Source organism: Balaenoptera acutorostrata, chromosome 10 (assembly GCF_949987535.1).
Source record: "Balaenoptera acutorostrata chromosome 10, mBalAcu1.1, whole genome shotgun sequence".
In the NCBI taxonomy this organism is placed as follows: Eukaryota; Metazoa; Chordata; class Mammalia; order Artiodactyla; family Balaenopteridae; genus Balaenoptera; species Balaenoptera acutorostrata.
Genome location: NC_080073.1, coordinates 85,067,735 through 85,095,550, shown reverse-complemented (window position 1 = coordinate 85,095,550; position 27,816 = coordinate 85,067,735). Strand labels below are relative to the sequence as shown.

The 27,816-nt window shown below is 37.6% G+C and overlaps 1 protein-coding gene and 1 non-coding gene across 3 annotated transcripts; one reads left to right on the top strand and one right to left on the bottom strand.

Annotated features, from left to right (window-relative positions):
* Positions 1-5: 5 nt before the first annotated feature.
* SCAND3 (SCAN domain containing 3) lies at positions 6-22,005 on the bottom strand. Of its 2 annotated transcripts, none has more exons than XM_007179082.2 (4): positions 21,008-22,005; positions 7,623-7,770; positions 4,001-5,496; positions 6-2,069 (listed from the first exon to the last, which is right to left on the bottom strand). In XM_007179082.2, the coding sequence occupies exons 1-4, from the start codon at positions 21,425-21,427 to the stop codon at positions 153-155; spliced, it is 3,981 nt and encodes a 1,326-aa protein (XP_007179144.2). In that variant the 5' UTR covers positions 21,428-22,005; the 3' UTR covers positions 6-152. The 2 variants fall into 2 exon arrangements, with proteins under 2 accessions (XP_007179144.2, XP_057410154.1); XM_057554171.1 differs by having other exon boundaries at positions 4,013-5,496.
* A 2,371-nt stretch (positions 22,006-24,376) lies between these two features.
* On the top strand, positions 24,377-24,448 carry TRNAQ-UUG (transfer RNA glutamine (anticodon UUG)). The gene has a single exon. It is a non-coding gene; the product is annotated as a tRNA-Gln (tRNA).
* Positions 24,449-27,816: the final 3,368 nt, after the last annotated feature.

The following is a 27,816-nucleotide window of genomic DNA, read 5'->3' as shown; positions in this document are numbered from 1 at the left end:
GAAAAATAAGAGAATTATAAAAACTGTACACTTTTGTTTACATATAGGCAATTTATATAGAGAATTGCCAATTTAATCATAACTTTTCACACTTCCATAATGCCTATATGTATACTTTGAATTAAAACCTTATAAATCAGTATTTAAAAAATTTAATGTGATAAGTGAGCTTGCTTCTTGCTTGTTAATTTGTCTAATCTAGGTTGGATTGATGACAATGCTACTCTCAGGGGATAATGTATATTTAAACTGTTTCTATGTTTTGTTTTAATAACACTTAATGTAGAGAACCCAGTCTCACAGAGGTATGTTGAGGGGAACAGAAGAAGAGATTTTAAAGCAATCTCAGCAAGCTCAGGATATTCATTTTTAACTTTTATCCAAAATGAAGCAAGTGATGCTGTATTTTCAAAATTCATTTTCAATCCTTCATCAGTAGCCAGCTTCAACAACTTATCCTGTAGGGTTATAGTTAAATTTAAATTATCTTTTGATGTAAGAAATGGATTTTGTATCCATGAATTTCCTATGCGTGGATCTTCTTTTGATGGAAAATACAATTCAAAACAATCTAACAAATTTGTAAGATGTGCATTGACAACTTTTCGCAGATATGCAATATCAAGATCATTACCTGCTTCACTGATAACTGTTGTTAAGTTATGGAACATGTCATAACAATCTGTAGAAACTCTCTTTTTCCAAGCTTCTAACTTTTGTTTTTGTCCTTCAATCTTATCTGCCATTGAAAAACATGTTGCACTCTTTCCTTGCATGCAAACATTAAGATCATTAAAAATACTGAAGATATCAGATAAATAAGCAAGTTTGGCTGTCCAATTCACATCTTTGAAAAGTTGGGACCAAACTGGTTTCTTGCTTTGCAGAAATACTAAGAGTTCATTTCGTATTTCAAACATTCTTGATAGAACTTTTCCCCGTGATAACCACCGTATCTCAGCATGCAATAACAGTTGCTTATGATCAGCTTCCATATTATCACATAATAAAGAGAATAATCTTGAATTTAACGCATTAGATTTTACATAATTCACAATTTTTACTATGTCAGTAAGCACACTATTTAGTTCAGGTGATATTTTTTTCATAGCAAGACTTTCTCGATGAATGATGCAATGTGTTATTTTACATTCTGGTGCAAGTTCTTTAATCTGGGTAACCACTTCAGAATGTTTTCCTGTCATTGAAGCTGCACCATCAGAACACACTCCTACACAAAACTTAAATTCTAAACCACATTTGTTGACAACATAATTCTTCACAGCTTCATACAGTTCTGAGCTAGTTGTGTTTGTTGGTAAAGAGGCTGAAAAAAAGAATTCTTCCTTTATATCATCATCATGTTCAAACCTCACATATACTAAAAGAATTATCATGTTAGCAATATCTCTGCATTCATCAAGTTGCAGTGAAAAATACTTGGCTAGTTTTATTTGTTCTATGAGTTGGTCTTCCATATCATTCGCCAGTTCCTGAATACGTCGTGCTATGGTGTCATTGGAAAGTGGTACTTGAGCTACCTTCTTTGCTGCAGATTCACCCAACATTTCTAAGCAAACTTCTTTGATGCAGTCCTTCACTAGTGTCTCAGCAATTGTGTATGGTGTTTTAGACTTAGCAACCGGAAGTGCTACTTTATAAGAAGCCCGCAAAGCACTAATGTTTATGTGAGAAACACTGAACACCTGCTTTGGTTGGCTTTTCAATTCATTACTCTTTCTTTCAAAGAATTCTTTTGGCTGTGAACTTATTTCTTTATGTTTTGAATATAGATGCCGCTTAAGTTTTGATGGTTTCATTGCTTCATTAGCCAGTACATCTCCACAAATAATACACTGTGGTTTCAGCACTTCACCATCAATTACAGCGACAAAACCAAATTCAATATATGAGGGATCATACTTCCGAGTAAAGCTAGTATGAACTCTTTTGGTTTTCACTTCCTCAGGATGACTTCCATTGTTACCAATTCTTTTACTACTACTGCCATATTCAGAAAAGGTATGTCTTTTCTTCACAAAAAAGTCCAGTGAAGCTTGTTTTTCCATCTGCAAATTAGAATTAAAAATAAGTAATACAAATTTTACTTTTGTCTTTAATAATGTTAAACTAGAAATCAAAAACTAGGCTCGCATCATCAAAAAGCCTACAAATAATAAATGCTGGAGACGTGTGGAGAAAAAGGAATTCTCCTACACTGTTGGTAGGAATGTAAATTGGTACAGCCAATATGGAGAGCAGTATAGAGGTTCCTCAAAAAACTAAAAATAACGTATGATTCTGCAATCCCACTTCTGGGCATATATCCAGAGAAAACTCTAATTCAAAAAGATATATGCACTCCACTGTTCATTGCAGCACTATTTACAATAGCCAAGATATGGAAGCAACCTAAACGTCCATCAAAAGATGAATGGATAAAGAAGATGTGGTATATATATATATATATATATATATATATATATATATATATACATACACATACATACAATGGAATATCACTCAGCCATAAAAAATAATGAAATAATGCCATTTGCAGCAACATGGATGGACCTAGAGATTATCATACTAAGTGAAGTAAGCCAGAGAAAGACAAATACATGATATCGTTTATATGTGGAATCTGAAAAAAAAAAAAAGATACAAATGAACTTATATCCAAAACAGAAAGAGACTCACAGACATAGAAAACAAACTTATGGTTATCAAAGGGGAAAGAGGAGGGGAGGGATAAATTAGGAGGTTGGGATTAATATATATACACTACTATATATAAAACAGATAACCAACAAGGTCCTACTGTATAGCACAGGGAACTATACTCAATATTTTGTAATAACCTATAAGGGAAAAGAATCTGAAAAAAGAATATATATATAAAACTGAATCACTGTTCTGTATACCTGAAACTAACGATATTGTAAATATACTTTAAAAAAATTTTAATAACCCCAAAACTAGGCTTGATTAAAAATATAAAATGATTTTTAAATTAAGTTATAAAGATAAATAAATGCTTACATTTTCTCAGAGTTTTATACACTTTTGGGTTACAGCTGACAAGCTAATCATAGCATATCACACATTTTAATGTGAACCTATTGTGCTTGACTAATGTACAGCTGCTACCACATGTGACTCACCTTGAGAGTTTAACACCCAAATTGAATATTCTATTTGAAAAGATGAGTTCATCAATCACGTGCTTGGGTATTGCAGCAATGTCAAATTGTTGTAACTTTCCAAATACTCTCAATTTGTGTACTTACCTAATTATGGACTAGTATAAACAGTTTGCAGACCAGCACTGGTCTGAAGAACAAACTCTGAGTACCACTGGCCCAAATCATGTGTAACCTTCACATTTCAAAACACTTACCTGAACACATATTAGCTCTACTTTATAAGACCTACTGATTGAAAATCTCATTGGTCTTATTTCACACTCTGCATTTAAATCAGAAAACCAAACTCTTTCCCAACACAAATCCGTATCTCCCAACCAAATTTATCATCCCCTGCCCTTCCTAAATATTTCTTCACTTGACCTGAGATGCCCTTTCTTAGTTTACCTCTCAACCCAAACTCACATATAATTAAAACAAAGTAACATTAAATTCATCTGTCCCCAAATTTATCCTTCTGTAGAAACATACCATCATGCATACCATTTATCCCCTGGATCCTAGCTTTCTCATTCCGCTAAGAAATGCCTGACATCAGAAATAAGTAAGAGATACTACTGTTCTTCACCCCAGAACAATAAACAAAGCAGCATCCAAGGTTATAACTTCCAACTTGAAAAAAGGAGTGGAGGGAGGACATTAAATGTAATTGGCCTTTCTTTGGAGAAAATATATCCAAGATGGCCATAATTGTGCTTTAGTATGCCATGTCAAAAATTTCTCACTCATCATGGTCACAGTAAAGTATGAGGCTCTCCCCTGCTTTGATCTACAGCAGACACTCAAACTCTTACCCAGTCTCCTACTTTGTCTGATGAAAATGGAGTCTCTGATGGCTTTAACATTTTGGAGGGTTGAACAGTCAAACTTCTTGGAATCTCATCATGTTTCCTTTTCATTGTAGCAGTCTCATAGCAAAGACTACAAGTTATTCTATGGTGATAACCATCAGTCTCATGTTGAGAGGGCACTCCACAGATTGCATGGACGTTTCTATCACATGATACACAACTACTAACACCTGTGCATTCTTTTTCACAAACTACACAAGATAAAAAATTCAGTCCGCTTTCAGGAGGAGTTTTTTGGGCTATCTTAGGAGTAACAGAAAGATTTTCTTCAATATCACTACTATCTGTTCCAGTCTCAATATTGTCTTCATACTGGGCTCCTAGAGTATTTTCTAATTCCTTGTCGGCCTGTTCCAATTCATTTTCTGTGTTCAGGCTGGCAACAAGTTCTTCAGTTAGCTGAGAATGAGACAAGCCCAGCTTAGCTGCAGAGCTAAATGTACCCTCACATGGAGTCTGTCGCATGCCTCTGTGATAGGGTTGATTTTGGGTCATCTGAATAAACCACAAAAATTCAGCCCAGTGTGACGAATTGTTAGTTTGCATCCAGGAGATAATCTGATTTTGGATATCCTCATTAGTTTGATTTATAGAATTTAGACTTTGGCAGGGCTGAGGTTTCCCATGGACAATTTTCAGTTCTGGCCAAATATAACTAAGTTCACTGACAATCTGGCTTGAAAATTCCCTCCCATTGTCAGACTGTAGAACACTGGGTGCTCCAATAATTGTAAAAATATCTAAAAGAGCATGTGCAACCTCTTTAGGCTTTTTAGATTTTAATGACCGCAAAAAACTCAACTTTGTACGAAGGTCTTGATAATGCATAATAAATTTATACTCCCCATCAGGATTCAACTGCATGTCTATAAGATCTACTTGGCATCTTGAGTTAACTTCCTTAATTGGCTTCGATGTTAGAACTTTCTTGAGTTTTGAATTTTTCTGTTGGCATGGTTTGCAGAGTGTCAAGTATAGCATTATAACTTCTTTTGTGATGTTCTTGTATTTTGCTTGTAACTCTTTTTCCATGCGGGTACGTCCACCATGTCCAATGCTGAGATGTGTGTCATGCAGTATGTCAAATAAATCCTCACTGTGTAAATAATACCGTACTTTATCTGCTTCCCCATTTACAGCCTCAATCAGCTTCTCATGTCCTTGTACCAGGATCACATCAAATCTAGCCAAGCGACGGTAGTCAACGGATTCTTTTTTTGCCTTGGCCTTAGCCTCTTTCACTTCCCTTATTAATTGACAGTACTTTGCTTTAGAAAATATCTTGGTATTATTACTCTTGTTTTCCAGTAACACTGCTAAGCTTCTGAAGAACTTTTCTCTCATGTTTTCTGGTTCGATTTCTGCTTCATTAGTATCTAAGCTACTAAAGTTATCATCACCCATGGTTTGAGACATCATGGAAAGCCACAAAAATGACCCTAAAATATAAAGAAAAAAATCAGTTAGATGATTTGGGAATATAATTTAAAATATGTATATTGCTCAAGTAGCCACTAGAGAGAGCTGGGAGTACAAGTAGATGCTATGGACACACAAGAGGGGGAATACAATTTTGGTTAGGGAATCTCCCTTTGGAGGAATAGAGAGGGTAAATGAAGAACTCTACCCAGGAACAAAGAGTTCTGATATAGTAAAGAGTAGTAAGCCAGGATGTGACTTTCCAGAGCAGTATCCAGGGTTAGCCTTAAAGTAAAGCACTGTTTTATGTAAAACAGGGAGCAAATTGATGTTATTATTTTTTCATTTATTTATTAATTACACAAGAACATTTTTTTTTGGCTAGAGAAGTCTCAGAAATACAGTCATAGATATTTTTAAAGCCCCAGACTATACCACACTTTGTTTTATTCAGTCAGGTTAGCTGTTATAGCAACATTTGGGGCTGAAGTTTCAACATCATATATTTGCATGAGCTCCCTTTCAGTGCCTGTGAAACTATAAACCCAATACCAATAATCTTATTACTGATTTTAATAAAGAAAGAGTAGCAGATGAACCTGAAGTAGTGAAAAAGCTCTGACTTAATATAGCATATTAAAATAAATGTTTAGAATATTCATAATAACAGAAACACTTAGAATAAATCAAATTTGGCTAGTCTTAAGGAAACTATTTTGAAAAAAATCAAAAAAATAATTTGGAATTAGCATATCACCTCTAAAGTCTTACAGCTGCTTGGAAAAAATACTTTCTCTCAAGTCAACATTGTTTATACTACAAATTTGCATAACAAATATTGAATTGGTAAATTTAAATCATTCTCAAATGTTCATAACTTCCAAAATTTCAAATTAATATGTTACTGTGTGTTTTGGCCTCACTTAAGTCTCAATGGTTCCAACAAGACTTCCTTGATCATTTAATTTAAGCTTACAGTGAGTTCTCCTTTCTTGAGGACATAATTTATTCATAACACAAACTAGCACTGTAGCACTTTCTTCTTTAACTGTTTCATATGTAGAACAAGATTGTAAGTTTCTAAAGAAGCAGGGATCACTTTTTCCTCCAGTATCTTTTCCATTATCTAACACATTACTACATAGAAAAGTGTCAGATAGGGAATTCCCTGGTGGTCCAGTGATTAGAACTCAGGTGGTTTCATTGCTGTGTGGTCCAGGTTCAACCCCTGGTCGGGGAACTGCAAAGCCAAGCCTCGGGTGTGGCCACAAAAAAAAAAAGTGTTGGATAAAAATTTGTTAACTTTATAATGAGGATGACAACACTCATGATAAGTGGTATTTCAAAATGTGACTGAAAAGACCATTATATAGATAGTATTTCTTTCCACACTGATACATTTTGCATCATGCTCTGGAGCCATGAACATAATGGAAGGTAAACAAGGATAAACTGGGAGGAGGAAAGAAATACAGGGCAATGTAAATGAGAACCAGAGCTTCAGAATATGTACAATCTGAGAATATGAGCTTCAGAAATTAGTACAATCAATGTTAGTAGGTCTAGGATAAGCAGAGAATAAGGAGTTGCTAGAGTTATAAGAAAAGGAAAGAAGAAAATTATATCAATTATACTTAAGCCTTTGGGAAAACACAGCTGCTCCACAACTAGGCCAGCCTGTGCTGCTGCCTCCACCACACATTACACTGTTAATAGTCCTTAGATCTCTAGCGGACATAGACTTCAGAAATTCCATTTTCTTCAGTAGAATTTTGAAGTAGTATTTCCAAGTCTTAAACAGTCATATGTAACAAGAATTGGGGGCAGAGGCTATAGAAATGGGACCCATGGCTGCACTGACAAGTGATCAGCATTTATATACAGAGGCATCTCTGATTTATCTATCCACAGGTACTTAATTCCATTGCAAAATATCAATGAAAAATCTTGTGTTCAACTATTTTTTACATTATTACATGACTGCTTAATTCAACTTCTTTAATAGCATTCCACTACACTCGTTGACCTTTCCTTCAGCCATATTCAGCAGAAGCTGCAATGGAATAAAATTTGATAAGCTTTCCATGAATGGACCCTTCCCTCCTCCCAAATCTCATTCTCTTTCCAAAGGCTAAATTATCCTCACCATTATCTTGAAGTGCATGTGGCTCTGGAGATTCACATTCCATTCCGTCCTCTATAGTCTGGAGATGGGTACCTAAGGACGCCTTTGCAGTATCTAGAAGAGTCATTTCTTCCATAGGAACTTCCTGCCCATATGTGCCCTGTGGGACCTGGGGATAAACAGGTACATTTGGAAACTAATATAATATTAATCATATTACTGCACAAACCATAGCTAAACCTCAAAACATTCTTCTATTGAAATAGAATGGATATAAGAAGGAAAAAAAGTCTTCATTGAATTCTTAAGGGGAGTGCAAGATAGAATAAGGAGAGAAATAAAAAATGCTGGGACGAATAAAGCCAGAGCCATACAACAGAGACTGTCTGCATTGAACAGGAGTTGATATGCATCCTTGTGGTTTCTGTTTTGGGGAATAACAATGGAAGCACATTAAAGGAATCTTTCCTAATTTTCCTCCTAACCAGAAGAAAATTGTAAATGAGTTTCAGTGTAGGCAATTAAAAGTAAATATTTGGGGGGTATGCAAATTATCTAATAGGAACTAACTGAACTGTTAAACCCAGGAAGATATCTGACAGTTGTTGTAGACCAAATGTGGAAAACATTAGCCCAGTGTGTTATGGATGGGAGAAAAAAAAAAAGCCAATCAAAGTGGATAACTGTTGGCTGAAAAGAAAACATTTATCTTTTCCTTACACCAATGATCTAGTACTCGGTTTATAATTAAATTTACCCAATTGTCCCCATACATACAGTTAACCCTTGAACAACATTGGTTTGACCCTTGGGCGACTATCTATAGGCGGATTTTTTTAAATAGTAACTACTACAGTAAATACTACACGATCCCTGGTTAGTTGAATCCGCATATGCAGAAACGGACATGGAAGAACCATGTATAGGGAGGACTATTTTCAACTGTGCAGAAAGTCGATGTCCCTAACCCCTCACCCCCCCATAGGTGTTCAAGGGTCACCTGCATTTTATGTTTGCTTTTTTTAAGTCCATGATCCATTCAATATTTATACATTGTTTTTGGTTATTATATCTATTTTGCTTCTTTTAATCTAAAATCATTTCCTGACTTTTTTATGACATTAAATTTTGAAAAGTCAGGGCTACTTGTCTTATAGAATATCGCACATTAGGGACTTGCCTGATTGTTTCTTCACAAGTAGATTCTAGTTGAACTTTTTTTTTTTCCTTTTTTTGTTTTTTGAGGAACAAGAGCCCAGTATTTTTAATTTGATCATTTTTTCTTGCAGAGCAGTATTAACGTCCATTACACCTCCAGCAGCAATGCCTTCCTCGGCCAAGGAGGTGAGTTACGGATGGAGCCGAATCTTGAAAGCACCCGAGCCTCAGCCTCCGCGCGACTGCGCGGCAGCAGGGAAAGAACATTTTTGGAAGAATACTACGTAAGTAATGTGTACTTACTGTGTCACATCACAGGTTACATTAAGTTGTCAAGTTATTTTATTGTAGATAATGCTAAATTTGATTACTTAGTTAAGGTGGTAACCACCAGATCTATCCATTCAAAAATACACTTTTCCCAACTGTAATAAATAATAATTGGTAATAATTTGGAACTATGCAAATATCTTATTCCCCAATGGTTTTAACATTCATTGATTTCTGCTTGAATCAATGTTTATACTGGGGATTGTAAAATGGTGACTTCCTACTTTTATAATTCCTTCTACATTTAATAGCTAGCAATTTTCTGTAAAGAGCTTTCTGCCCATCCTACTTTGGGGTCTGTCTCTCTTTCTGAGTATCACTATAGACTTATTTTATAATCCATTCCATCCTCACTCACTTTGATGCTCCAACTGTCTCAAATTTGGCCAGTGGGAGCCCCCTTGATCTGCCTCCTGCAACCTTTTGACATGACCCCACTAGTTTTTGTTTTGTTTTGGTTTGGGTTTTGGCACATCCAAGCTTTCTAGAATAAACAATACAAGGACCACATTGTATTCTCTCTGTCCCAGATCTAGTTCAACTGTTTTTTTCCCAAGAAATTTTGATTCATTTTAGAGGACAACAATGTTTAGTAGCAAAGATTGAGTAGTAGTAGGCTCATTTTTAATAGGTGTCATCTCCTCTAAGCCCTTTCAAGGATAAAGCTGGTAAATATATTTCATAAAATAACATGAATTCAACTCAACTTCAATACCTATAGAATTTTCCTCACCTTTCCATCTTCCATATTAATATCTTCCTTCTCCCACAGTTTAAAAAAAAGCAGTTCATAACAATGTATGTATATTTACTCATTGGCTCTAAACTACAATAATACAAAAGAGTTTCAGAATCACTATGCTTTGTGTTGTAGAACACTTCCAACAACATACCTACTAAGTGAAGTTCAATATATCTTTGCAGCTTTACAGGCCCATAGACAGTATCCCGCTAAAAGTATATGGTCAGAGTACTGTGGTCAAGCCACCTGAATTATTATTTTCCTCTGTATTACTATGTTAATTTGATATATTGTTGAGTTCATTTGTTTCTGTTTTTATCATTTTGAATTTAGTATTGTTTTTTAAATACTGAAAACACTTACGTGATATACAAAAAACGAAATATGTATTCAGAGAAGTCTTGCTCATATTCACATAGCCTGCATTCTACTCTCCCCCACTCCTATAAGAAACCATTTTTGTTGTTGATGCTTTACCCTGTTTTTTTTTTTTTGCAAAAATAAGTAAAAACATTATACATACGTATATACACACGTCTGCATGTATATATTTGTGTATATATAATATATACAAATTAAATGCAAACGTGTGTATACTTATTTTTTCATACTGTATAGTAGTTTACACCTCCTTTTTTTCACTTAATATAAAAATATTATCTGGAAATCATTTCATACCAGTTCATAGATATCTTGCTTATGCTTTTTTTTTGTACATAGTACCATTATATTTATGCACCATAGTTTATTCAATCACCCTTATATGGATGGGCATTTAGGTTGTTTACAATATTTTGCTTTTACAAATAATGCTGCAATGAAAAACCGTGTCTATGTTGTTTCTTACTTGTATTTTCCAAGTAAATTCCCAGAAGCAGTATTGCTGGGTCAAATGGTAAATGCGTAAATATGTGTTAGATGGTGCCAAAATCCCCTCCATAGGGATGGTACCATTTTGCACTTCTACCAGCAACATTTGAGAGGAACTGTTTCCCCAGTCAGGCCAACAGATTGTGTTGCCAAGCTTTTGAATTTTTGCCAGTCTGATAGGTGACAAATGGCACCTCAGTATAGTTTTGATTTGCTCTTTTTATGATTGAAGTCGAGCATCTTCTCATAGCCATTTGTTTGTTTGTAAAAAAAAAAACTGCTCATGTCTCATGATCATTTTTATTGCATTTCTGTTGAGATTCACTTACACCTATGACATATTTTGCAAATATTTTCACTAATTTATTATATTGATTTGCTTGTGGGGTTTTTTTGTCCTGCATTTAAAAAAATATTTCATGTAGAAAAAAAGGTTTTTGACATTACTTCTAGATTTTGAGTAATTCTATACATTCAGATTATTTTAAGAAGTCATTCTTGTTTGCTCCTAGTTCCTGGATGTTTAAAATTTTATATATTGATCTCTGACACATTTAAAGTTTATTCTGGTTCTGGAATATAGTATGAGGTATGGGTTTCATGTGTTTCTTTTTGAAATGGCTCTTTTTGTCCCAACACCATTTACTTAAAACATCATCTTCCCCACTGTGATTTGAGATGGCACATATATTGTGTACTCAGTTTTCATATGTGCTCCAGTCCACTTTCATACTTTCTATTGTTTCATTGATCCAGCTATTCATGTGTCAGTACCACAATTTTACCTAAAGAGGCTTTATGGTATGTTAGTATCTAATGAGACTATTCCTCTCTTCCTTACTCTTCAAGTTTTTCTTATCGATTCTTTCACGCTTATTTACACATATGAATACAGTTCAGTGTTTTAATCCTTTTCAAAAGTAAGCAATTAGTTTTATTTTCTCCTAACACAGTAGATAGAAATTCATTTTCTATTGTTTTCAAGTTTTGGGTTCTAAGCAACACAGATATCTTCCCTGGCTATAGATGAACCTATAATATAGTAATATCTCATTGTTATTACCTCTTAAGGTAATCCCCTTAGAATTCGCTTCTATGGACATTGGCTGGTTGGCTGTGTTCCTCAGCTTCCCTGGGTTCTGCTTGCTTACTTCTTTATGTTACTTATCATTAGCGGGTGAGGGCTCTTGGACTCTGCTATGGTCTGAAAGTTTGTGCCCCGCCCCCTGCAAATTCACACGTTGGCACCCTAATACCCAATGTAATGGTTTTAAGAGGTAAGGCCTTTGGGATGTGATTAGAGCATGAAGGTAGAGCCCCCATGAATGGGATTAGTCCTTTATCAAAAAGATAGCACAGAGCTCCTTAACCACCTTCTGCCATGTGAGGTTGCCAATGTGCAACCCAGAAGAGGGCCCTCATCCAACCATACTGGCTCCCTGATCTCGGACTTCCAGCCTCCAGAACCATTGCTTTTACTTGTTTATAAGCCATCCAGTCTGTGGTATTTTGTTATAGCAGCCTGAACAAACTAAGACAGAATCATATTTTACTAATTGTATGGTTAAATAAGGAAAATGCTGAATAGAAGAGGACATCAATGACCACAAATAGGTTATCTGGCAGGAATATTCAGAAGTTTTTGCCACTGACTTTGAATAAACACTGTCTTTAAAAAAGCATGTTTGGGAGATCCCCGGTGGTTCAGTGGTTAGAACTTGGCGCTTTCACTGCGGTGGCCTGGGTTCAATCCCTGGCCAGGGAACTAAGATCCCGCAAGATGCACGGCACGGCAAAAAAAAAAGAAAAAGAAAAAAGCATGTTTACCTCCAAGTTATCCATGTGACACTGTTTATTATGCTGGTATTTGATTAGGTTTCATTTTCTTGGGAAACCAGAAGTAAGGACCTATTTAAAGCTCTAATGTTATCCTTCCTTCAGTCTTTGTGTAAGTTAATTTACTAAATCTTTGTAAAATATGAATCTGTAAATTCAGTTGTCACACCATTCAATAGGTATGTTTTCCTGGACTGTGTTACAGTCTAATATCTGATGCTGCTAAGGCTATAAATGATAGTCAGTGAACAATAGGGGAATCTTGTAATAATCCAGGAAGGTGGCTAATGGCTAACTGTTTGGCACAGTTTCTTAGCAGTAATCTAGATTGCTCCTGTCTGGCATTTCAATCATTGTAACACTGTATTTGTGTTATCAACTTACTATAGCCTTTACACTGAAACAGTGTCTCTGCCTGTAACTTTCCAGATTAAGTCTAAAGCATCAGTGCCATTCACCAAAAGAAAAAAAGAAAGTAATAAAAGTTGTGTTATAGTGTGTTATACTATTCTAGTTTAGGAGAGCTTTCATTGACTTGTAGACCTTCTACTCACTTCTACACATGGATCTTTGTTAGTCATTTAAGCCACAGGTAAACTGGGAATAAGACACGTTAGGTAGATTCTATTCCACATCTCCACCATTGTGAAATCTAATGAAAATAGATTCATTAATGAAAATAAGTATTCAACAGCCAATAACCTCCCAAAGCTGTCTTAAGAGAACAGCCGCCTCTGCGATTAATCACATCTCCATGGTTAATTCTAAAACTGAGCAAGAACGAAAGTTACAAAAAAAAAAAAAAAAAAAAAAAGGCTGTTACCTCCTGAGAACCAGAATTCTGATTTATACTTATTTATCAGTAGCATACCTTAAAGTGAACAGAACACAAGTAACCCTTCAATTGGAGGCTTTGAGTATGGCACCTGATTCCAATCCTTTAAGTGTGCCACTTTCAGTGGAAGTGGCCTGGCCACTTCACATCCCTGCCAAGACTGCTCTCTGCAAATAGACTGGTAGAAGTCATACTGCACTCAAACAGAACATTTCAGTAGTTTGCCTTGCCTGATATTCTTGTTTTCTTGTTTCAAAGAAAACAATTTGGTCGATCAATATATAAGACCCTAGCATGGAAACCTAATCAACCCATGCTTGGCAATACACCTAGCATTAATTGCCCATCTCTTCATCTAACTTGCAAAATCCAAGTAAAAACTTAGCTTATCCTCTGGTGGGCATTTATGAACTTGGTTAATTCGAAAAATTTCTCTCATTGGGCCTTGGCTTTACAAAAATAATTTCTCACTCACATGACATATGAATCTAAAGATGTGCATGTAATCAAGCACCCTAGCCTATCATTCAAGAGACATCAAATTAGAAAGAAATTTTTTTCTTAATACAATTTTTATTGAAGTATTATAAACTTAGAAAAAAGTGCATAAGTGATAAGTGTAGAGCTCGATGACATCCCAAAGTGAACTACTCATGTCAAAAAACAGAACATTAACAGCATCTCAGAAAGCTACTTTTGCCCCACCCTCTTCTCCCAAACTACTACTCTGACATCTATTACCACAGATTCATTTTGCGTTTTGAACTTTATATAAACAGAATCATATAATATGTATTTAATTGTGTCTGGTTTATTTTGTTCAACATTAAGTTTGTGAAATTCATTCACACTGTCGAATGTAGTACTTGTTCATTCATTTTCATTGTTGTATAGTATTCAATTGTACAAATATACCATATATATTCATCCGTTACACTTTTAATGGGCATTTTTGTTTAGAGTTCTTGGCAATTATAATAATGCTGCTATGAATATTATTTTACATGTCTTTGAATGTGTTTCTATTAGATATATATCTTGTAGTAGGTTTGCTGGATCATGGAGCATGGTTATACATGGTAGATATTTCCCAAGTGGTCATAACAATTTACTCCTATCAGTAGTACATAGGCATTCTAGTAGCTCAACAGCCTTACCCAAATTTGGTCATGTCAGCACTTTTAATTTAATAAAGCAGTTACCACGTGTTGTTTTAATTTGCATTTTTCTGATCACTAAGATTGAGTACTTGTTTTGATTTTTATTGGCTAATTGATTATCCTTTTTTTGCAAAGTGCATGTTCAAGTCTTTTCTTAATTTTTCTGTTGGGGTATCTCGTTTTTTTCTTATTGATTTGTAGTACTTTATACATTCGGATATGAGCTTTTTGTATGTAGTTTGTCTGGATCTAGCATGGGGAAAATAAATAAGTCTGGAAGATTTTAGGAAAGTGATGCTTTCACTGATGTCTGAGCTAGTGTTATTTTCAATGCAAAGCAGTGATAAATTAAGCAATGGAAAACAATTATTATGACAAATTGAACCAAACCAAGCATGTTTTTTCTTAAAAGCTTTTTATCCATAATGATACTATAAAAAAGGACACTGCCATGAAATGAGTACAAAAGTCAATTATAATGCACATATAAATTCTAAATACTGCCTTAGAAATGTTATTCATTGATTAATCGAAATCACAAAAGTCCTGAATGAAGTTGTGACACAATCCAAATTGCCATAATATACTGTTCACCTCCATGTCCTGATTTATTTAAGCTGATTGGCTAATTCGCCATTTGCATACACTGAAAAGAAATACTAGGTTAAATAATCAAGGGTTAACCTATAATTGACAATAACACATAGAATTAACTAATTTTTGCTGGATTAGTAAAGTTAATATAGGTATTAACTTGTGTATTAGTGACACCCCATCATTTCCTATGCTAAATGCTGTTATGATTTTTTCTCTTCAAAAATTAAAAAGAAAAGAAAAACAGAGGCCATGCCAGTATTCAGGTGTCTGCTAGTGAAAATGTTATGCTTTAAAATGTACAGTAGATTTCAGATAATTTTATATTCACCAGCAATATCCACGGAAATTATTTTGTTTCTGGAATTGTCACCCCAGTCTCTCAAAATTATCCTCAGCTGAATAATGAAGTTTCTGAAATGATTTTGGTGTGCACAGTGATTAGGATTAAGAACATAAAAAACATGTGGAGAAAACTTTCCTGATCCACTTAACATTAAGCCATGACTAGTTTAGATTTAATGACAACAATGTTGATCTTTTTCTTACCCCCAATTCTACAGATCAATTCTACAGTAATAGAGAACAAATACTGTCAGAACTATGAACTCTAATAATTCATATTCACCAAGCAGAACAAGATACTCAAATAAAGTAAAGTAAAAGGTGTCAGTGGATGTCAGTATTCTGCTGGATGGCTTGAAAATGTCCATGGATATTGAACCCAAAGTGTACATAAACCAGAATATTCCAAAAGGAAATAGTCAATGATATATGAATGAAAGCCAAGAGGTATTATAACGTCATGGTGGGATTTAAGGAATTTATGTGTTATGCTTTTTCGCCCAGGCTGGACACCATGTTATAAATTTACTCCCTCTTCTTAGACTGCTCAAAGTATATAAGAAACCAAATTTTCTTTTAAAACAAAATTCATAAAATGGTTGAGTCATTTCCCTTTGGTAAGTTTTTCCCTTCTCTGATCTTAAGAGTAAGATATCTTATGTAGAATGCTTTGTATGATATAATAGCATGCATTTCAGGTTGCCCAAATCTTTCCATAACTGGGGGAAAGAAGGTCCTGGAGTGAAAGATATAAGTCATCTGGGAGACAGGGTAACCTGTTTATAATTTAAAAATCATATCAATTCTGTAAAGTTGGTATAAGCACAACCAGAGCAACTAAGATATGAAACAAAATATAGATATGGCTCATTGTGATGCATTTGCCACTGACTCCTCCCCCCCCACAAGCATGCACACACACACACACACACACACACACACACACACACACACACACACAGTCTAGCCTCTTGATTCCTCTACATTTCCATTAGAGGGACTAGTCCAAGGTAGGTGGGCCTGGTCGTGGAAGGAATAGGAGGAATTCCACTCTGCCTTTACCACAAAAGTGTAAAGGGTGCCTCTGGATGGCAAAAACAAATTACAAAGCTGAAATTACTTCAAACTGGTTATGAAAGTCATTTGTCTTTCACTATATAATTCCCAGATTTGATTTTTTAAGATTTCTAATAAGAAATTTTGGTCATAAAATAGTGGAGTAAATATGACTGTATTCATTAGAAATGCATGTATTTCCCAATTAATTATAACACCTAATTATAGTGGCTTAAACAAATAGGGGTTTATTTTTGTCATATGCTAAGAAACCCAGAGGAGGGCAGTTGCTGGCATTGATTCACATACCTAACAGTTCTGTAAGGGACCCGAGTTGTCTTTATATTTCTGCTCTGCCATTCATAATATATAGGTATTCATCCCCATGCTTATCATCATGTCATGGTCACAAGATGGCTACCACAGCTCCAGATATCACATCCACATTCAAGACAGGAAGTGGGAAAAGGCAGAACTAAACACATCTGTGCCATTTTATAAGGAAAATTAAAGCTTCTCCAGAAATTCCCAGAAAATATGCTTATTTCTCTCTGGCCAGACTATGATGCATGACTAACTCTAGCACAAGGAAAGCTGAGAAGTATTTAGTTACATAGCCAACATGAACAAAATCAACATTTTTTAAGGAAGAAAGAAGGGGTGTACAATAGATACTGGGTTGGCAGCTAAAAGTGTCTGCAACAATGGCATTTCCCCCTCCCTTCAGAAATCACACAGAAACAAGAGAAATGAGAAACATTTATGCAAACTTGACATTCAATAAGACTAAGAGATTTCTATAACCCTGAATCACATGAAAAACTATCAAGTATGAGCAGAGCATACCCATTACCCATGGATTGAGAAAACACCAAGTCCTACCAATGGTCGCATTTTTCAACAAAGCTAGAAGAGGAAAATTTTAAAGTAACAGGTACATCCTAAGGGAAAAAACTAATATTGTTTATTTGAAACAAAGAGAAAAGGTGTGCTGGCTAGAGATAAGAGACTGCCTCTACAGGCATCTATGCAGTAACATATGAACTTATGAAAAAACATGCTTTCTGCAAAACTGCACAAAAAAATAACAGGATTTATGGAGAAAATAAAGTTGTAGGGTAGACTATTTAAATTCTACACAACTTTGTCAGGAGAGCATTAATAAAACTACAGAAATTCCAGTAAAAATACAAGTATAGTCAAAAAGACATTAAATAAAGAAATGTTACATTAAGTATAGGATTTTACTTTGAAAGGTGATGGTATCTTGTTAGAAAGAGGTGTAAGGAAAGGGTGAGGCAAGGGTAGAGGATATCATCATCAGAAGTTCAGATGGACAAGCATTTGCACACTTTCAAAGAAATGTAGTGATATTACAAAAAATATAATGACGGTTCTGGCTCATCATCTTGTTTTTATTTCTTTGATATTGGCTTATAAAAAGATATGTAGTTTTTGGGCTTCCCCGGTGGCGCAGTGGTTGAGAAACTGCCTGCTGATGCAGGGGACACGGGTTCGAGCCCTGGTCTGGGAAGATCCCACATGCCGCGGAGCCACTAGGCCCGTGAGCCACAATTACTGAGCCTGCGCATCTGGAGCCTGTGTTCCACAACAAGAGAGGCCGCGAGAGGCCCGTGCACCGCGATGAAGAGTGGCCCCCGCTTGCCGCAACTAGAGAAAGCCCTTGCACAGAAACGAAGACCCAACACAGCCATAAATAAATAAATCCCATTTAAAAAAAAAAAAAAAGATATGTAGTTTTTGCTGCTTAAATATTTTCTTTCTTTCATAAAGAAGCTGCTTACATGGCTCCAAATAGGACCTCATGCCACGAAGTAAAATCCTGCTGTGTTCTGCATCATTATCTTCTAACCACTGCAACTGCTTCTCTATCATACTTAGAGCAGAAGATAACTGAGAAGTGAAATGCTCTTGTGGGGTAGCTTGTTGAACTGCATCATCCTCTTATACGCTTCCATTTGAGCCTCAGCATCTAACTGTTGTAGCTCTTGTGTAGAGAGAGCCTCTGCATGAGGTTGCAGCAGTTCCTCAATATCTTCACTCTCAACTTCTTCAAATCCAACCTCCTTTGCAAGAGCAATACAGCTTGCTTTGATTTGAGGGAGCTCTTCTGAAGGTTCAAAGCCTTTAGAATCATAAATTAAATCAGGGAGAATCTTACACCACACCCCATGCAAACAGGCTTTTGTGACATCATTCCAGGCCTCTACAAGAATATCAATTGCAGGTTTAATGCTCTATCAATTCCAGAATTCAAAAACTGTGTGTGCATTGTCACCCCCTGTTGATCCAATAAACACCTTGAATGTTATCCTTAAATAATAAGCTTTAAAGACTGTGATCACACACTGATCAGGGAGTAAAGTAGCTGTATGAGGAGATAAATAGAGAACTTTAATATCTGAAGAAAGTTCAGCAACTGTTGGAGGATGGCTTGGTGTATTACTGAGAATTATAAGAATTTTGAAAGACAAATTGTTCTTCTTGCAATATTTTAAAAAATCACCTACAAAACATCACCTAGACGATAAGTAAATACCTGCCCTGTCATCCAGCCTCTCTTGCTTGACTTATAGTAGTCACCCAGGCTAGTCTTTACAATTCCTTTTAAAGCTTGTGGGTTGGCAGAGTAATAAATCACACAAGTTTTAGCTTTAAATTCCCACTGGCATTCCCACCCAGCATCACAGTCAGTTGACCTTTTGTAGCCTTAAACACCGGATCTTATGATTCCTCCTTCAAGATACAGGCCCTTGAGGCCATTCCAATAGAGATTAGTTTCATCAAAATTAAAAATCTGCTCCAGGTTATAGCCTTCTTTATCAAATTTCTTAACACTCGGGGAAATGTCTTTGCAGCTTCTCTGCACTCACAGCTTCACCAGAGATCCTAATATTGTGGAAATCATAGGAGTTCTTGAAGCCACTAAACCAGCCACTATTTGCACTAAATGAAGGCACTTCTGCAGGATCTTCCACTTTCTTCTTAAGGTCTTCATGTATTGCTAACGTCTTCTCTTTAATTTTGAGAAAGGTTACCTCTGATTGCTTCTTTCTTTGGTATAAAATCCAAACAAATGTTCCATTTCTACCATTTCCTTATGCCTTGTTCCAATAAATTTTGTAGCAATGGAAGTTGTTCCAGCTAGATAACTTTATTTTCCCAGTATTTTCTCTAATTGTTCGTAAAATTGACTCTTTTATTTCAGTTGCACACCCAGTGTCACATGTTCTTTCATTTATTTCAAAACATTTTATAATTTCCAGCTTTTCTTCAATTGTTAAATCTTTTATTCTTTTGTGCTCACTAGCAGAAATTTTATCACCAGCATGCTTCTATGGCACTTGCAAACCCCCTTCCTTGCTCATTTTCTGGAATACAAAAAAGTTTAGCAAAAAATGCACCAAAATGGGCGGGAACTATGCACATAAGGGTTTCCAAAACAGAGACTGGGGCCAAGAGAGCCAAGAGGAAGGATGTGGAGGTGAATGGACATTATGCACTGTATGTCTTCACAACTTGCTGCACTCAGCTATAGTCATATACTTTGCATTCAGCTGCTCTTACTTGGTGGCCCAAAACATCAACTTTCTGGGAAAACTCGTATATGAGCCGGCACAATTTCAGCATTATATTGACTTATTTCCCTATTTACCAATCTCATATGAAAGATTTTGCATTCCAGAGAAACATATTTTAACAGATCAGACTGTATACATACAATGTTCACACTCAAAAAGAGTTCAGATAAATGTATAGATAGTAACATTATAGAAATGTAACAGTGTTTGGCAATATCCATAATGTTCTAAAATTACAGTCATAGAAAGCAAGTATATTCTCTTAAAAATAACCTCTAGTGTGATGGGAAAAGACAGAACACTGGCTCACATACCAACAACTGCAAGTACTGAAAAGTATCTAGAAAATGATGCAATTAATCTCTTCACTGTACAGATGAAGTCATCAAAGTCCACAGAAGGTGTGTGCCCAAGATTATACAGCTAATTAGTGACAGAGCCTATCATAGAACCCAGATCTTATGATTCACCATTTCCTGATATTTCCATTAAATTAGACTACTTTTCTATTTGTCTCTCCTAGAAGGTATTCCTTATATTCCTGCACTGATTTGCTTTCATATATGGTAAAAGTAGCGGGGATCATAAGAAGAGATAGCTACTTTAATCTCACAGTCACTAAATACGAGATATTTTCCATTTGCAAGCAATAGACCAAGGTTTCCCATTTGATTAAACCATCTCCTTATTAGGATCAGCTATCACTGACATGAAAATTGTTATCCCAGAAGCATGAATCTATTCGTCTACACCAGTGATCAAATAATAATGCCCAGAACCAGAATCTGCAGCCGTCAGTGTGAAGTTAACCCCACTTACTCCACCTTGGACCCACGCACTCAAACTCTTCACAGAAGATGGCCCCTCCAATTTCTCACCTGCTGTCTAGGTTCATCAAGCTCCCTCTCCAAATCTTCCAGCACAGTCACCACCTCCTCTCCACTCTCAGGATGATGCTCCCGCACCCAAGCCTGGAGCTCCTCAGGCAGGATGGTCAGGAGCTGCTCCAGCACCAACAATTCCAGGATCTGCTCCTTAGTGTGTATCTCTGGGCTCAACCACTGACGGCAAAGTTCCCTGAGTTGGCTCAGAGCTTCCCTGGGCCCGGGAGTCTCCTGATAGCAGAACTGCCGGAAGCGTTGACGAGAGAGTTCCCTGGTATGAGACAAATCCTTCTGTAGACAAGATTCCTGATCCCAAATAGGGTCTTCTTCTTTAACCTTTACTTTGATAATCTCCCCTTGTTCCTCTGAAGCCTGGCCAACCAAGGCTGGGAGGGCCCCCGGGGCTGCCGCCATCCTTAGCTTAGCTTGGAGAAAGGCTCGCTCCAACAAGGGTCTAGGCAGATTTTCCTTGAAGGCCCCACTCAATTCTTGGTCAGGAAAGTTTTCGATATAAGAAAACCCTGTTGACACAGAAAAATTACAGAAGCAGCTAAAAAAATTTTGTTTAGTTGACAACAGGGCAGTTACTCGAGCAATTCCATTGAAAGTGAAGCCATTCTCTGACAAGACGGGAAATTGTGAGCACTGAACTACTCACTAAAGCTCCAGGACCACAGATTGAGCGGCAGGTTACTTGCGAGACAGAAAACTGAGGAGACTTTGGCCCTAAATAAAGCCTAGATATACGAGTTCCACCAAGGAAACCAGACAGGTCTCTCCGAAACCGGCGCTCCCTGTGGCTCAGGCCCGGGTGGAGAGGGCGAAGGGCTCCTGCCACACGGCTAGCCGTCTGCGGAGGAGGCCCGATTGTCGCCGCGCAGACACAGCCTTCCCTCCGCCCGCGCTTCCCCTCAGAGAAGCTCGGACTCTCTCGCGCCACGCCACAGAAATGGGCCGCGGGGGACACTCCCGGCCGACGCAGCTGCTCCCACGTTCCCGCCACGCCGGGAGAGCTGCGCTCACTTCCGGTCCGCTCTAGGATTCCAGGTGGTGCAGTCATCTCGGTGGTCATGGTAACGTTGGTGAACACCCGGAGGCAAGTGCTCTGTAAACTGTATAGAGACTTAACTCCCGAGTTACCCAGTTCCCGGGTGAAAAGAGTTTCACGGTGTGAGTAGCGCTAGTGTAGAGGCTACTCTGGGTTTGTTTTTTTTTTGTCACGGTGATAAGCCGTCGCTGAACTCAGACCCGCAGTACTCACCGCCGCGTCCTAAAACAGACAAAGAAGAGCATCCCTGAGCGAATGCCAAGTCAGCGAATTTGTAGGCTCCACCCGGCCTTTTCTCGTTAGATCTGGGCCATTGTCTCCTTTCCCAATCACCGTAAATCAGACTCGAAAAAAGAAATGTAAGATCTAGTTCCTTCTTTCCATTTTATAGATGGGAAAAATCAAGATCCATATAGTGAGCTTCCCCCCCTAACGACAGGAGTAGCTATTCCTGTGAGCCATGCTGTAAACAATCCTATGAAACTGGCCCCAGAAACCTAACAAGGAAAATCTGAACGTATTTTCAGAGTCTAACAAGTCATTACAGTTGGACAACCAGGAAATTCCCACCTGGCTTATGCTCCTTCAAGGCAGTGTGCTCTGCCAGGCAAGGTATTCGAAGATGCACGGAGCAGGCAGTGCTAGAGTGGATGCAGGTAAGCCAAGAGAAAACGCTGTTTCAAGAGGAAAAGGCTGTGGCACCGGTGGATTCTGCTGGAGGTCTAGAAGCCCAGGAATCATTGCAAGTGCCAGCCTTAATTCCTCTTCCTCCTCCCCACCCAGCCTGCCCCCACGGCCTTGTTAAGAGTGCTCAATAAATAATAGATGTCTGAGGAATATTTGTTGAATTGCTGAATGCCTCCCTTTCCCCATTCTCTCTCTGCTTCTACTTTGGTCCCTGTTAATTACTCACATTTTGGCATTTCTGATTCAAGAGACTTTGAAGGATCAGAAGGTCTCTTTTAGAGATCTCTAAATCAAAAATTCTTACCCTTGAGGTCTGTAAATGGTCTTGAGTGAGTCGCTAAACCCAGTGAAACTGTATATAAAATTTTTGTCTATGTGCCCGAGTCATCAGATCATCAAAGGGACTGAGATGGAGCTCCCCATTCATTTTCCTAGCCACTATTAATGTGTTGCACTTATCTTTTGTGGTTTCCCCCTAACCAACTGTTAATCCTTTGCAGTCAGGGATTCTATCTTCTACATCTTTCATTTTCTGCATGCTGTGATCACCGCCATACTGAGCACAGTAGGCAGTCAGCATGGAGTAAACATGACTTATAAGTCCTCTACTGAAGGGCGTTAATTTTTTTTTTTGTAGATTTTTCACTTTTAATTTCTAAAGTGACTATATCTCACAAAAGTGAACACGACAAAAAGTGAGAAACTCCTTGATTCCCAATTCCGCTTCTTAACCTATTTTAAAATGTATATATAAACTCACAAACTATGACTTACAAGAATTAGTTCATGCTATATATTACAATTCAGCAAATTTTCTGGGTTTTGTTTATTTGTTTTAACCTTAGATTAAATCCTCTCCAGAAACTGCCAAACCAACATGTGGGTACCTACATCTATCCCATTCTTTTTAGTATATTATTTCCGTTGAATGGATGGGCATATTTTCAAGTTTCTGATATTGCAAAATATTACAGTGAACATCCTTAGACATATGTTTTAATTTTTAAATTTTTTGTATTTCTGTAGGATGGCTTTTTTAAAGAAAAATTGCTGAGTAGAGATTATTTTGATAGATATTGCCAAACTGCTCTTCGGAGGGGTATTTATCATGAGTTTCACTAAGTGTGTCAAGACTGCTCTCCAAGGCCCTGGAAAGGGTTGCCCTGTATGAACATATGTTTTTGTAAAACTTGCAAAAGTATATTATAATGGAAATTAGTTAAGACTGCGGCCTCTTTTTATTCCAATTTTTCCTCAGATACTTTATATATGCTTTAGAGTAGCTGTATCTGTTGAGAATGTCTATTCTTTTTCTTGAAAAGGACCCCCTTGTGCCCTTTTTAAGAAACTTGTGTAAGTTTCAGACTTCACAAAATCTGGATCCGCCTCTGCTGGTCTTCCGAAAATTAATTTATGCTCCCAACAGAAGCAGAAGAGAGAGTGCCCGGATTGCCCTGAATTATACGTTGCCCAATGCCTCTTCCCCAGCGACAATAAAGCGTCAGATTTCATTATCAGCGTGGTCTCACTGAAGCTTGACCTAACTAACTCTTCTGGGTTAGAGCTATTGAAAACTTATGAAGGAAATATTTAACTATGATTACAGAGGGAGATTTATTTTCTCGGTTGGTCCCATGGTGTAATGGTCAGCACTCTGGACTTTGAATCCAGCAATCCGAGTTCGAATCTCGGTGGGACCTATCTCAGAGGACCATTTTATAGTTCTTGGGATCACATCTGAACCGGAAAGAAAGCGTTCCTCTGCTTTACACATTTGTGGTCGTGTGCAGTAGTATTGGATTCTACGACTCTGTTCAAACAAAAGGACAGAATACTTCTCCTGGGAAGTAACGGATTCTTTAAAATTAAGCTTTCCAATCGCACAAAGTTCAATAGCAAGGAGGCTGACTAGAAATGGTCAGCCTCCCAGCAACCTCATGAACTTCTCAGGGCTCGGGCGGAACAGCTCCAGCAGCGCAATTGCTTGATGGAGACCGCATCTCAAAACCTCCAAGGTACCAAGGCCTCCTCGCCGCGCCCGCTCCTAAGCCTAAAACCCCACGTGCCGAGTCGCCGAGCCTCGGCCGGGAGCGCGCTTTCTCCGCCCGGGGTCACTTCTCACCTCCTCTTCCCATTCCCATTTCACCGAGACAGTTCACTCTCCTCTGCCTTCTCTCATTCCTTCTTCTCATTCTCATCACCCACCCCAAATGCGAAGCCAGCTTGAAAACTCCTCGAAAGCCTGCAGCCGCGGAGCGCGCAGTTCCTGCCGTCCAAGCAGAAAAACTCACGTCTCTCCCCGCGTCTCCCCTCTCCCGCCGCTCGGGCCCGCGGGAAATGGAGCGAACCTCTGAAAGCAACCTCCTCAGAAAGTGCCAAACACCTGCACCCGAAGCACCCGGGAAACGGTTCTCTGGAGCTGAGGCTCAGGAACAAGAAATGTCCCCCTGAAAAAGTACTCTGTGTGTAGACAGGATCAAGTTGGAGACAAAGCTGATCAAACGTAGAAAGTCCGGTTAGTTCTAGATAGCCACTCATTTGCCATTAGAATGAGAAACGTAGGCGAGTGGGAGGAAAGATTTCCTTCAGCTGGACAGGAACTAAATTAGGAGGAGACAGGTATCTATGTTCTGTACAAATTAATCTCTTCTATGTCATAATAGGCAACCCTTAAATCCAGTGATCTATTTTCAGGTTCCTTCTTGCTTCAACATTTTAATGTTCTCATATGTAACCAAAAAGTAAATCAAGTCCTGCTTTCACCAATTCCAGTAACTCACTAAACTATAAATATTTCATTGACTCATATATTATGAATTACCATTGGTTACACAGAGACTTTGTAACAAAGTAAGGTTACTAAGTTTATGAAAATAGATTCTTTTGTTTCCCACTATGAGCACTTGATTGTATCTCTACTTAGATGGTCTGTGATGATGCTAATTGCAGGGGGAAATAACATTTTCTGCTTGGAGTGTTGCCTTAGCAGGTGTGGTCCTGTCTTCTTTCAACCTTGTTGATGCTAGTATGAGCAAAAGTATCCTCTCTCTTTTGAACTGGCCTGATAGCCTTCCCCGTGTGGGGAGTTTCTAACTGCATTCCCTCCAACCAATGCCACCTCCAGCCTGTGGTTCTCAGACATCTGCAGCACTAACATCCTAACCCAAAGTCAAAACCTCAAATAGACTCCAGAGTTCCAACCACCCTCCTGGAACTTTAGGAAATGATGTAACAAAAGGTAGAACCACTTCATCTCAAATTCTGAAGGAGAATTAATGACATAATCATTATGGTCATATTTAGCATCAAGGACCCATTTGTCCTAGCTCAAATTCAGTAACTCAGACATTATCCCAAGCCTCCAAATTACAGTAATGAAACATACCTGGCTGGAGGAGGTACCTGCACTCAAGTGACCCAGGGCTGGAGAGAAGGCCAAGGAACAGCTGATATAGGGAGGCAGAACCAGTAACAGACACATGAGAGGCTGGGAGAGCATGTGGACACTTCTGTGGGAACCTTACCTGGTCTGTGGATCTCCCATTCTTTAAGGAAGCTGAAGGAATCCCCGTGGATATTAACAAGGACTCCCTCCTTGACCAAAGTTGTGTCAAGCTCCTCTGAGCCCTCTTACAAACCATCTTTGGCCTGCCCAGCCCAGTTTTAGTAAAGAATCCTGTTGATTCCAGTTTGGGCAAGAATCCCACTAAGCCAGTTTATCTAGAATCCCACCAACACCCTTGATATCCAATCAAGTTCCCCTTCCTTCACTCTTGATATTTAATCAAGTTTCTTTCAGTAATTTTCCACCCAATGACTCCTTACTCTGCCCCTTTGGCTATAAATCCTCAGCTGCCTCTGTTGTATTCTGAATGGAGTTTAATCTTCCTGACTGCAATAGTCTTAAAAGTCTTCCTTGTCTGTTTGACTCCATCTGGTGCAATTTTTCTTTGACAGTTTCCTCAAAAAACTTATAGACACATCCTGGGAAAACTGCTTTTTCAGAAAAGAGAGCTAACTCAGGATTTGAGGATGCAATAAATGTAGAGAATGCGTGTCCAATGTAGACGACTGAATGAATTAATGGTAGCCAATTTCCTGAGGATACAAAAACAGATTTAAAAATTTGTCCAAGATATGAGGATGTGGCTGGTAAAATTGAAGGCAGGAGCAGCTTTCCTGGGCTGAACATTTGCAGAAATAAAGAGCATTCTGGGTGATTGGATGTAATACATAGATACCTCAGCCAGACACAAAGCTTTAAGATCAACATGAGAAGCATCTGGATGCTTTATTAAATTACAGATTCCAGAGCACACTCTCTGAGATCATAATTTAATAGATCAAGAGTGAGGCCCAGAATTCTTCATTCACAACAAGCACTTGAAGCAGCCTAGAGATCATACTTCAAATACTGCTCTTACCTTAAAAAAAAATAAAATAAAGCAAAAAATATTCTAGCTTTATAAATGTAACAAATATTTTGTTGTAGTAAAAGAAATGAAAATTAAATTGCACTGCAATATCACTATCACCTACTAAAATAACGGAAAAGCCAAAGTTGACAACATAGCATATTGGGGAGGGTGAAGGGAGAAAGGACCTCAGTCATTACTGGCTGGGAGTATAGATTAATAAAATTCCTTTGGAGGGCAGTTTGGCAGTAGATGTGAATATTTCAAATGCACATATCCTAGGACACAGCAAACTCCTTTTTAGAAATTTATCTTGTGGTATTACAAATGCACATATTCAAAATTACATATACATATATATGAATAACTTTATACATGTGTCTCTCTATATAATATTATATATAAATGTATAAAGTTATTCATTGCAGCATAGTTTGTAAAAGCAAAAGATGGGGGAAAAAACCTAAATGTCCAATAGAGGGCTGGTTAAATAATATACAGTAACCCATAGGTTGGAATACCATGTGTCCTTGGAAAAGCATAAACTGTCACTTTTTTTTATGATATCGAAAGTGCTCCAAGATATATTGCTTAGGGGAAAAGGGTAAGGTACAGACCAATGCGCATAGTATGTTATCATTTGTGTTACCTCT